We start from the raw sequence: 12,950 nt of genomic DNA on the forward strand, positions 1-12,950 counted from the left end.
TCAATAGCCTGGTCAGGGAAGGTCTCATCTGTGTTTCAATAGCCTGGTCAGGGAAGGTCTCATCTGTGTTTCAATAGCCTGGTCAGGGAAGGTCTCATCTGTGTTTCAATAGCCTGGTCAGGGAAGGTCTCATCTGTGTTTCAATAGCCTGGTCAGGGAAGGTCTCATCTGTGTTTCAATAGCCTGGTCAGGGAAGGTCTCATGGGTGTTTCAATAGCCTGGTCAGGGAAGGTCTCATGGTGTGTTTCAATAGCCTGGTCAGGGAAGGTCTCATGGTGTGTTTCAATAGCCTGGTCAGGGACGGTCTCATGGGTGTTTCAATAGCCTGGTCAGGGAAGGTCTCATGGGTGTTTCAATAGCCTGGTCAGGGAAGGTCTCATGGGTGTTTCAATAGCCTGGTCAGGGAAGGTCTCATCTGTGTTTCAATAGCCTGGTCAGGGAAGGTCTCATGGGTGTTTCAATAGCCTGGTCAGGGAAGGTCTCATCTGTGTTTCAATAGCCTGGTCAGGGAAGGTCTCATCTGTGTTTCAATAGCCTGGTCAGGGAAGGTCTCATGGGTGTTTCAATAGCCTGGTCAGGGAAGGTCTCATGGGTGTTTCAATAGCCTGGTCAGGGAAGGTCTCATGGGTGTTTCAATAGCCTGGTCAGGGACGGTCTCATGGTGTGTCTCAATAGCCTGGTCAGGGACGGTCTCATGGTGTTTCAATAGCCTGGTCAGGGAAGGTCTCATGGTGTGTCTCAATAGCCTGGTCAGGGACGGTCTCATCTGTGTTTCAATAGCCTGGTCAGGGACGGTCTCAAGGTGTGTCTCAATAGCCTGGTCAGGGAAGGTCTCATGGGTGTTTCAATAGCCTGGTCAGGGAAGGTCTCATGGTGTGTCTCAATAGCCTGGTCAGGGAAGGTCTCATGGGTGTTTCAATAGCCTGGTCAGGGAAGGTCTCATGGGTGTTTCAATAGCCTGGTCAGGGAAGGTCTCATGGGTGTTTCAATAGCCTGGTCAGGGAAGGTCTCATGGGTGTTTCAATAGCCTGGTCAGGGACGGTCTCATGGTGTGTCTCAATAGCCTGGTCAGGGACGGTCTCATGGTGTGTCTCAATAGCCTGGTCAGGGAAGGTCTCATGGGTGTTTCAATAGCCTGGTCAGGGAAGGTCTCATGGTGTGTCTCAATAGCCTGGTCAGGGACGGTCTCATGGTGTGTCTCAATAGCCTGGTCAGGGAAGGTCTCATGGTGTGTTTCAATAGCCTGGTCAGGGAAGGTCTCATGGTGTGTCTCAATAGCCTGGTCAGGGAAGGTCTCATGGGTGTTTCAATAGCCTGGTCAGGGAAGGTCTCATGGTGTGTCTCAATAGCCTGGTCAGGGACGGTCTCATCGGTGTTTCAATAGCCTGGTCAGGGACGGTCTCATGGTGTGTCTCAATAGCCTGGTCAGGGAAGGTCTCATGGGTGTTTCAATAGCCTGGTCAGGGAAGGTCTCATGGGTGTTTCAATAGCCTGGTCAGGGAAGGTCTCATGGTGTGTTTCAATAGCCTGGTCAGGGACGGTCTCATGGTGTGTCTCAATAGCCTGGTCAGGGAAGGTCTCATCGGTGTTTCAATAGCCTGGTCAGGGAAGGTCTCATGGGTGTTTCAATAGCCTGGTCAGGGAAGGTCTCATCTGTGTTTCAATAGCCTGGTCAGGGAAGGTCTCATCTGTGTTTCAATAGCCTGGTCAGGGAAGGTCTCATGGTGTGTCTCAATAGCCTGGTCAGGGACGGTCTCATGGGTGTTTCAATAGCCTGGTCAGGGAAGGTCTCATGGGTGTTTCAATAGCCTGGTCAGGGAAGGTCTCATGGGTGTTTCAATAGCCTGGTCAGGGAAGGTCTCATGGGTGTTTCAATAGCCTGGTCAGGGACGGTCTCATGGTGTGTTTCAATAGCCTGGTCAGGGAAGGTCTCATGGGTGTTTCAATAGCCTGGTCAGGGAAGGTCTCATGGGTGTTTCAATAGCCTGGTCAGGGAAGGTCTCATGGTGTGTTTCAATAGCCTGGTGAGGGAAGGTCTCATGGGTGTTTCAATAGCCTGGTGAGGGAAGGTCTCATGGGTGTTTCAATAGCCTGGTCAGGGAAGGTCTCATGGGTGTTTCAATAGCCTGGTCAGGGAAAGTCTCATGGGTGTTTCAATAGCCTGATGAGGGAAGGTCTCATGGGTGTTTCAGTTTATGCCCCACTGGATGAATCATCAGTGATAAAGCAGTTTTCCCTCTCTGTGTTTCTCTACAGGGAAGTCATATTTAAAAAATCTGTTTAATCATGAGAAATGAGGCATTGCAGAACTTCCAAGGACTTTTATACCATACTCACTGATTAAATCATTTAATCTCACAGCCTCCTGTGCACTAAATGTTGCACATTTCTTTTTCAACACAGCCAGTCAGCTTTTTCTTTTCTTGTTCTTCTCTTTTTGTCTTTGTTTTCCCCCCAGGGTCAGGTCTGCTTCCTCTTAAGTGACACATCCAGCCTCAGACAGGACATTATAGGAGGTCTTATAGTCAATGTGTATTCCAGATTTGAAACCCTTACAAAATATTGACAATGCTTCCGATAACATATAGAAATAACACTCTACATAAACAACATTTAAAAAAAAATGAGCATGTCCCATACAGCTAAAAATATAGGAGAAATGTGCTTGGGCGATTCAAGGGCTGTGAACATGACCCCTGTGTTTCTATCACTATCCTAAATACGTTGGTAGGAAGGATGCATGTAAACAGTTTGGGTCAGGTTTTACCATATGCCTAAATCTGTTTAAATTTATTAAAGCAGGCCAAGGGCAAAGAACCAACTCTTGAATTTAAATTGTTGGGTTTTTTCAAGTGTGACATACAGTAGATGCAGTCAATGACTTCATTAACATTCCGTTAATAAATATAATTAATTAAGTGAAAAGTAAGGCTGCCAATAAGTTGTAATATTGTGCTATGGTGGGTTAATTAAACTATACAGACATACACTCAATAATCAACTCTAGATACAAAACAAGGTATTAAAAATGTGTGCTGCAGAGGGTGGGAGACTGCTTCCATTGCATATGTGATAACCCATGAAGGGTGTCTTTGTAGAGGCATAAACCCTGTTTGACTGTTCAAACCAATGCAAAATGTAATGTAGTGGTTCTGTACTATTGCACCTGCTGTAACACTTCATACTAGCGGATAATGATCTTACTGCTGCAGGTTATGCAATTGTGTAATTAATGGTTGCTGCATTATAAGTTATATGCAAAGAACAGATCCATACATTATAGTTATACTGTGTAACTGTATAACGGCAGGCCAGGTGGGTTTCACATTTTAACTTTCCACCCTCATTCGTAATCCTTTGTTGTTTTTCTTTTTTCTTTTTTTTTAATATGATTCACTGTATTTTGTTGAAACAGTTCACATACAGTGCTGCTTTTCAAAGAGTGTACACCTGATAACACAGGCAAGTCCAAAGTGCGTGTTTACTCTGCAAGGCATTGTACCACCTGGTTCTACCCACCAAGCTACACAAACGGCCTGTGTACCTATTGGCTGTTTGCAGAGCTAGTCTCACCTGCACATACACTGCGCAAGCACACCGGTTAACTCCCTAATAAAAACAAGCTGAGCCTCTGACTTCATTTTTACATTTTCTTTTTATAACAAAAGCGTTTTATTTTTTTTTTGGTGAGGAAGCACAAGCCACTGCTTGGAGTTACTGCTGAGTTAGTTCACTTTGTTGACAGTCTTTGTTTACAGTAACTGAGAAACGGGTTAGCATTGTTGAGGCCTGGAGTTACATGGTATTGTTCTTTCACTGGAGACTTCCTGAAGGGATAAAGCAGCCAGCAGACACCGGCTTAATGTAGGTATGTCAACTTTATAACTTTGAACTCTTTTAGCTGTTTACAGGTCTAAACTCAAAACGAGGATCCTGGGTACAGTACTGGATATATTTTAAAGGGATTATCTCGTCTGTAAGGTGCAATTGTATCACACTCAAATGTTTATTTGTATTCCAGTTAGCAGTGAAATGTTCAGTAAATATACACAATGTAGCATTCTTTTTTTTTTTTAAATTTGGGGGATATTAAGAGAGATACGAAAATACAAAATCAGACATACTGTATATATATATATATATATACACACACACACACACACACACACACACACACACACACACACACACACACACACACACACACAGTTTTGCCCATACATGTTAGCAATCATTAAGCTGTCTCAATGTAGCTAATAAACTAAACCATTAAAAAGAAAAAAGATCAGAGAAATCCAGTCCCCAATGTTTTATTGTCCGCGTACATTAGCTAATGTTATATGTTTTTATCATTATTGTATTATAGAGCAAGGATTCCTCTAACCCTTTGTCAGAATGAAAGCACATTTAGATTTTTCTTGGTGTTTTAAAATAGAAGTTTATTGAATTGCAACACTCACAGAGGTCTCTTCAGTTGATCTAAACACAGGCAAATCTAAACACTGCAATCAAACAACAGTGGGTTTTAGATCTGCCACTGTTTAGGTTAATTGAATAGCCCTCATTATGTTTTATTTGTTAAGAGCATGATAAAGATCACGGTTTCAGCCTATTCTAAGTGTATGCGAGGGAATGTCAATTTAATTAATTTTAATCTTTATTTCAACCTGGCTTAAAAAATACAGTTACACATGTTTCAATAAGATTACTCTCATCAGAATTCCCATTCAGATTGTAAATAGATAAATTAACAAGAGACCAAAGTACAGGAATATGCACTGCTGTCGGGAATACTTTTTAGCAATTAGTATTGCTGTTGGATATTTAACTAGTTTCAGAGGGCACTGCAACGTTTTGACTTCCTAGTACCAGTGGCAACAGTGAAGATTATAAGCACTCTGACAAATACTGTAGAGATTTTAAGGAGTCTACGCCATCTGCAAATGAAGGGCAGGTACGTTTATACATTAGTTCCCCATTAGTTATGAAAAATTATTATTATTATTATTATTATTATTATTATTTAATATAATAATAATAATACAACCATCTTCATCACAAATATAATATAAGTAATAAGAATAATATATAATTATATTATTATATTAATTAATTATTTTTGGTAGAAGCTTATTATTATTATTATTATTATTATTATTATTATTATTATTATTATTATTATTATTATTGTTGGTAGAAGCTGTGTTATTATTGGTTGTTGTGATACACACTTTTCTCTTGACCATTGATCTTCATGTTGTTTTTTTTAGACTTGATTCTGGTGTTATAATGTTGCTATTTGAAAGAGCAGACATCTCTCCAATATTTCTACTGTTAATATCTACAGTGTTTCATTCCATCTACCACTACGCTTACTACCTTCAACCTCTGTCACAGAAACTCATGTTATAATTAAGGTCAGTTCAGAATCTTAAAACACAACCTGGCCTTCACAGATAAGTTGCAGTGATGCAATCTAGACTTTGCACTTTACAATACAATAAGTATCGTAGCTCTGTTGCCCAGCTTAAGCTCCCACAGGGTTCTGATTTTTGCAGCTGTGCTGCCCTTATATAAGTTTTCCACAGTACATTTTCATGGTCATTTTACAGTTTTTATAGGCTTTTCGCATGGTTATACTTTTACCATATATATTTTTTAATATTCTTTACCATACCTCTCTGGGCTTTGCAATGCTAACCTATGCTTTACCATGCTTTCACTGCGCTGTATTATACTTTCCTTTGATTTTACTGTGGGAAACTTTCATAAGGGGTGCCCTGCGCCTAAGGACCTGACTTTATTGACAAACATTTAAAATTGTCGCAAATTCTATTCCTGGTTTTACACTGTAACCCTGGGGAGGCTTGCAGCATGCCACAGTAGAAATATAGATTGTATTGCAATGCAAGTTAATGCACTTTACTGTATACAGGATGATAAAAAATGTACTGTGAACGACATGGCCTACTGATAATATTACGGTTATCCATTAGTTCCCCATTAGTTCAGGAGATCCTGTTTACACACATAAAGGTTCTGCTTGTTACTTCTGCTTGTTAGGAGAATGTGTGTGTGTTTTTTTTTTTGTGTTGTGTTTTGTTGTGTTGTGTTTTAAAGTGCTCAGCAGATGCTTTCGGTTCTATGTTTTAAGCAGGCCAATTCGGCATATGGGGGTTAATTCTAGGCTAAACAGTTCTCATGCACCACAGAGTTTGGAAGTGTTCTACTTCTATAACTGTGTATTTACCCTTGACCCAATGGTTTGTCTGTAAAAAGGTTTTAGCTTGAGGCTTTGAAATGGTATTGTATCAAAAAGGGAGTCTATCAGGTTGATAAACTACCGGTACTATGGTTGGTAGAATAGTACTGTACTTTGATGTAATCATGGTTAGAACAGATTCCTCAAGCTGCCATATGAAAAGTCAATATAGGGAACCTGGATGGACGGTAGACATCTGAGATGTAGGGGCCCAGAGGAGATTCAGTCATGTATTAGCACTAGCGGTTTCAACTGTGAGTCTGTATGCAAGTACTCTATATAATACTGATTCTAAATGCACTGAGACTTCATTCATACAGGTAACTTCTGACACTTCTAAGAAGGAATCAAGACAAAGTCGGACTGTCACAGGTTAAAGGATGCACTGGGAACCCTACTACCGCATCTGCAGGAATTAATTCAATTTATTATTTATTATTCCCAAATGAAGGGGAGAATATCCCAGCCAAAGTTCCCTTTCGCAGTACATTTACTCTTCATGTGTGTGTACTTTCATGCTAGTGTCTTTATTGAAAAAATCACTGAGTAGGTCCCTTTAAAATTGCGATTAAATAATGTATTACATGGGTATTTGTCAGCTGTTTAATGTTAACCTTTGCTCCTCAATCCCAGTTTATCTAGTTAAAGAAACATGTGTCTTGATATGAGAAACCACTTCTGCAGAGTGTCCAGCAGGCTGTGCTGAGGCCAACAAATCAGAAACCCACAACAGTTTATCTACAGGAAACTGACGCTCCAGCTGGGGAGCTGAAGAGTAAATGCACTTAACTGCAGATCCACAGAATGAAGTGTGTTTGCATTGAAACCCAAGTTGTGCAACTCCCTCCCTTAATTGTTTATCCAATTCAATGCGTGGTGCTGAGCCCTGCTTCCCTTCTGCTCTGGCTGGAGAGGCCAGGTCAGTGGGTGTGACGAGAAGAAGAGTCTGGCTGGGAAATGTAGGGCTTCTCTATCTGGAGGGCAGACAAGGCTTCTAAAGCTGTGAAAAGGTTTGAGGATTTTTAAAATTGTTTTTACAGGCGAGGGGCAGGGTGGGTTGTAACTTTATTATAAATTCCTCTGTCTGCAGCATTTCCTGTAATTTAAGAAGTGATCGTTTTTTTAGGGGAACTGAAGCAAACTTTGTGGGCTAAAATTGTTTAGAGTTTACAGTGGAACAGTGGCTGCTAGTTTAATTGTTGTGTGTTTTGTATAAAGTGTATTTTTCTGATTAAGTTAATACTTAATTAGTTTTACTGTAGAATGGAATCAGTGATAACTTTTTAATTATTATTATGTGGCTCTTGATAACATCCTCATAAGCATGTCGTTTGCTTTACACCATGAGACAAAAACGGTTCAGTCCGTTAACACAAGAGATTCTGAATAGATTTGTATCATGTCCTATGCTTGAAATAGGTCACTGTGGCCACTGAAGCATGAAAAAGTGATCAGCATGAAAAGAGTGTCTAATGTTTCAACTAGCGATGGGTTTCGAAAGGGAGTTCCCTACTGTAATATCCGGAGCATAGTCTGAAACAAACAAGGAGTAAAAGTAGGAATAAAAGAGAAAGACTTAGGCAAGAGAATGGGCTGCAATATACTGTTTAGAAATATAAATGATTTCAGCAAATACAGTATGGCAATGATGAATAAGATGCTGCTTAGACACACTATTAAGCCAGACGGTTTACTGGTCAAACTGAAACTAGTGGGTTGATTATTGAATTACATACTTCACAGATTACTACTTTCAGCAAAATATTGTATTTTTATTTGATTACAAACCATGTTATGCACTGATGCATCAAATCAAAAACAAAACCCCACTGTAGAGTAAGTAGAACAGTAATGTAGGTAGATCAGCTAATGCAATTTAAACTAGACCACTATAGCATGATCAACATGCAACGTCATCAGCAAACTCATGAGCGATATGAAACTGTTACAAACATTACTTTAAAAAGCCAACAACTGTCTTAAAAGTGTTATATATTTTATTAGTAAACGAAAACATTCTTTAAATAGCTCTGCTTTATGGGCATGTCTTGTATTGTAAAATACAGTACCGTAGGCATTGATAAATCTGCCTACGGTGCTGTATATGAAGACATGTGACAAAGTGCCCGCCCCTGTGTATATTATCTGTTATGTGTTGCGTGTGGTGTGTTTAAATATTGGTGTATAGAAATTGGTACATGGGATATAAACGGGTCTGTGTAACACGAGTGTTTAAAATGTATATGTGTATTTAGGCACGAGGATTGCACAGCACTTCACGTGCAAGTAAAATGTAGTAATATGTGAGCACGGGGAATTGCACTTTATTAATTCACGTGCTGGGATTCAAGTGAATAATTAATTGGTAATTGAATCCCAGCACAACAGTATATATAGATGCACGTTGTCACATACTCGCGGTTGGGTGTTCGGTGAGTGGAGAACGGGATTGGAGACGGAGGAAATAATAATAATAATAATAATAATAATAATAATAATAATAATAATAATAATAACAACAACAACAAAGTATCTGCTCACCGTATTTTTGTTTAGTACTAGTCCGTTTTTGTTTGTCTTTTTATTTTGGCATAGAGTGCCGTGTCCTGTTGTTTTCTGTTTGTTTAAACCCTTGTATTTACAATAAACCGGCGCAAGCAAGCGCCATCATCATTTCAACTCATCTGTCCTGTCTGTGTATTTCATTCCTCTTCCTGGTTCTGACACCGCCCACTTCGGCCGACTGCTTTCTTTCCAGTATTTAAACTGTCAGCCCCCAGAATTAGGGTATTTATAGAAGAAATGTCATTGTTTTCATAATTTGTTGTAAAAAGTCTTTATAATACACTATAATGTACTTTCTTTACTACAAGAGCTTCCCATGGCTCCACAGTTATCTACACTTGTGGTGAATTTGATAGCTGTCTTGAATGCCTCACGAATCCTCTCCAAGCTCACAGACCTCAGGGTGTGCGTGAACTTGCTTAGCTGTGATCTTTTATATATTAATCAAATCGCAGTCAAGGGGACAGACATTAAAAAAGTCCACAGCTTCATGCTGTATTGATTCCAGCCATGGCTACTTCTGGAAACTAGGGTTATCACAAACATGTGCATGTTCAATCTCCACAGTAGCCCTGGAAAAAAGACACTTCACTAGGTATACTATTACATTAGTGGTTATTGTTTGGTCACTATTATTAGGTGAGCAGCAAGAAGGGATACACTTCCTTATGCAAAGACACATTGTACATCACCTGAAGCATAATATCCTCGTTTCAGAAGGTCACACCTGCAGAGCCATCCGCACATGGCAACATTTCATCAGCAGACTTTGGAATCATGACATCTGGGAAGTGGAGGCGGAGTCATATTTTGCTTCTGATAAAACCAGTTTATCACAAGTACACTGTGTTCAAATTCCTACATTTTTATGTTGCTAATATGTTGCCTGGTACGATACAATTTCTAATTGCACAGGAATAGACATTATTACAATACTGACCCCATCACATTGGCCCTGACATTCTAAGTGCAATACTGTTCTTTTTAAGTCAGATTAATCTTCGCGAAGTCAATTGTACAGTCTGATAAATGTATACATAATAAGTATAATTTTATATAGCGCCTTTCATAGCGGACCACCTTCACAAAGTACTTTACAAGATACGAGACTCGGGTGTGTGAACTGTGCATCAGCTGCAGTCACTTAAAACAACATCTCACCTGAAAGACGGAGCACAAGGATGTTTAATGAATTGCTCAGGGTCACACAGTGAGTCAGTGGGTGAGTTGGGATTTGAACCAGGGACTTGGTGGTTACAAGCCTGTTTCTTTAACCACTGGACCACACAGCCTCCCATATCTGTGTTTTGTTATTTAAAAATGTGTGTGCTAATTCAGTGTGTGCTGCATGTGTGTGCTAATTCAAGTTTTACCTTGTAGTCAATGGTTAGTGTTCTTGAAGTCATGGATGGACGGCTGCTGCACTGTGGTTCTTTGTTCTTTAGAATGGTAAATAAGGTAAATGAGTTATTGAGTTTCATGTGGTTGCTAGTGTGCCTGTGATTGTTTCCATGCTGCGATACTGAGCCAACAAGGGCAGACTTTAATCAGATGAAACCCCATGTGAGGGGTATATAATGAACGTGGGCTTGTGCTTGGGGGAGGGTCACTGATCCAGTTGTCATGACATTTGGAATTAACATTATTTAAGTTATTAGTGTGTTCGATTTTGGGGATACCGTATGTATGTGGAGGTTTGTCCTTTTGTCTGTGCACGTTCTGCATATATTCATAATTTTGTATCAATTTGAGATTGCCAGTTCTTATTCTATACTATTGATCATCAGTTTAACTGCAGTCTAACTATATATCATTTTTGTTAAGTAGGAGAAAAAAAAACTATGAACTTATGAATAAAAAGTTTCATATTACATTGTGTTGGTATTGCATAGATTCTCAAAAAGTTAACCAGAAGTAAATTACTTTGCTTTCAGAAAAAATATGCTATGCTTTTGCTTGTGTTTTGCTAATAAAAATTGGGATAATCTTGCCCCTTTACTGTAGTTCGCCAAATTTGTCAAAAACTGATATGGAAACTAAGACAAAATATACTGACAGTGAAGGAGACAGTAAAGAAATTGCAGAAGCTGTAAAATCAAATGCATAATTTTAAAATGTCTACTAGGTACTTTGCTTTTCTTGGGATAAATCACATACAGCTTTCTTGAATTAATTGTTGGTGTATGACTTAATGATGTTATATTAAGACCTAATTGTAGACAGTGGATAACATTGAGAAGTCTAGTGTGGGAATGCATGCACGAAACAAGCACAACAGGACTTCCTGTTTATCCCTCTTTTGGCGGTTTGGCAACACAGCAGAGGTAAAGAGGTCTGATAAGGATACAGACATGTGCATTCAAACAGCCATCTTCCTTAACCTGAGAGAGAGCCATCCTTATAAGGAAATCCTTCACTATCAGTGTCTGTCTGCCATCAGCAACAGTACCTCCGGAATGTGAGGAGCATTCAGCTTCTGCCCTGGCGAGATGCCTCACCCTGCTCTAATTATAGTACATTACCAGTGTAGTCTGGCAGCATTTACTGCCCCTCACTGACATACAGTGCTGTCCTAAAAGTCCAATCAAAACATACCCACAGTGACCCGTGTAACTCCTTTGTTGTATACGGCACAGTTAAATCACATTTCTCGGATAGGGCGGAGAAGCTCTGTTAACATTCAGTAAGCATGTACACATTTGGTGGTGTGAAAACAAGGAGTGTGGTAAATAATACTCCCTTGATAACTCAAGCTAAGACACCATGAGGGGAATGGGTTTGTCACAAGAGGATGTAGACTTGGAGAACAGTCTGCATGTAGAGATTAATCATCTTTCAACTTCATGTAAAAATATAGTAATTGTGACAACATGATGTTACACGTTAAGATTAATTACAAACGGAAATACAACTGTTTAGGACACTGTTGTACAGTATGCAATTGATGCACATGTGATTGCATTTGAATTATTAGTTTGATTATTGATCATTTCATTTAGATGTTAAGGAGGTGCTGTACCGTGTCTGTGTTGCTGTAGCTTCATGTACAGTACATGTATCCCCTTATAAAAGTTTACTTTTACAGTTTCCCCATGCTTTTTCCAGTTACACTATGCATTTGCCACAGTTTGCTATGCTTTTACCATACATTTCTGTTTTTTCCCATGCTTACCTTGTCTTTATCAAGGTAATTATATGTTTTTTTAGGAATCTGGTATAATTTAATATATAAAAGCTTTGTTGACAAAACAACAATTTGAGATGTAAAAAAAGAAACACTTCCTTAGGTAGATGTATTGGACTTTTTGGTGTTAAATGAGCGCTATTGATTTTATACAATCTGCCCAAACAGTAGTTCTCAGCAAGAGAAAATTAGAATCCATTATTTGCATCCTTTTTTTGTTCCAGGAATTCCATGGATGTGTAAGGTAAAGAAAGAGCTCTGTGATGTCGTTCTTTGGTTTGGACTGCCGGAAGAAGAAAGACAAAGGTATGAATTGCAGGCTTGTTTGATCGTACCCACACAGCGTAAGAGTAGCCCTGATATCAGGAATACCCCTCACTGGCGCAGCAGCGTCATGACAGCTGTAATCTGACAGGTGCTTTGTTTAGGGATATTCGGGACTCTTCTTCATCAGCAACCTTCTGAAACTACAGCATGGACATTTTACAATGTCTTCGTTTTTGGCACACAGCTGTTTTCTTTGTTTGTTTGTTTGTTTTTACTTATGTTCCATTGCCAGCGTTGTCCATTAAAAATAACTGCTTAACTGCCACATGATTTTCCAGTTCAAAAGGAAAGGTAATACAGATTCATGCAGAGAAGATTCACTAGAGTAAAGAATGCTGTTTCATTACTTTATCCCCCTTTGACAAAGCATTTCCGATTTATATGTCAGGTAAATCATACAAACTGTCTCAGTATTTAGTTTTCTGAAAATACTGTATCTAATGTCCAGCACTGATAAGTGGCTTTGGCAGAAACCTCATCAACAGTACAATCTTTAAAACACAAAACGTGGTATTGAGGTGTACAAAAGTGAAGAAACTGTTGACCCATTTAAAACTACAACAACAGATATTATTTTCCTATTTGCAAAAAAACAAAAGAAGAAATAAAGAA

General features: G+C 39.4%; 1 protein-coding gene across 3 annotated transcripts in view; it reads left to right on the plus strand.

The window, feature by feature from the left end:
• The first annotated feature begins 3,578 nt into the window (after nucleotides 1–3,578).
• LOC121306699 (phospholipid-transporting ATPase ID-like) overlaps nucleotides 3,579–12,950 on the plus strand; it is a 44,608-nt gene continuing 35,236 nt past the window's right edge. The window contains exons 1-2 of one of the 3 annotated variants that reach the window (XM_041238566.1): nucleotides 3,579–3,868; nucleotides 12,236–12,317. In XM_041238566.1, coding sequence (XP_041094500.1) covers nucleotides 12,275–12,317 — 43 coding nt within the window. In that variant the 5' untranslated portion in view covers nucleotides 3,579–3,868; nucleotides 12,236–12,274. Of the gene's footprint in view, nucleotides 3,869–7,124; nucleotides 7,273–12,235; nucleotides 12,318–12,950 lie in introns of those variants that run through there. The other 2 variants (XM_041238576.1, XM_041238556.1) reach the window with 2 other exon arrangements.

Source organism: Polyodon spathula, chromosome 2 (assembly GCF_017654505.1).
Source record: "Polyodon spathula isolate WHYD16114869_AA chromosome 2, ASM1765450v1, whole genome shotgun sequence".
Classification (NCBI taxonomy): domain Eukaryota; kingdom Metazoa; phylum Chordata; class Actinopteri; order Acipenseriformes; family Polyodontidae; genus Polyodon; species Polyodon spathula.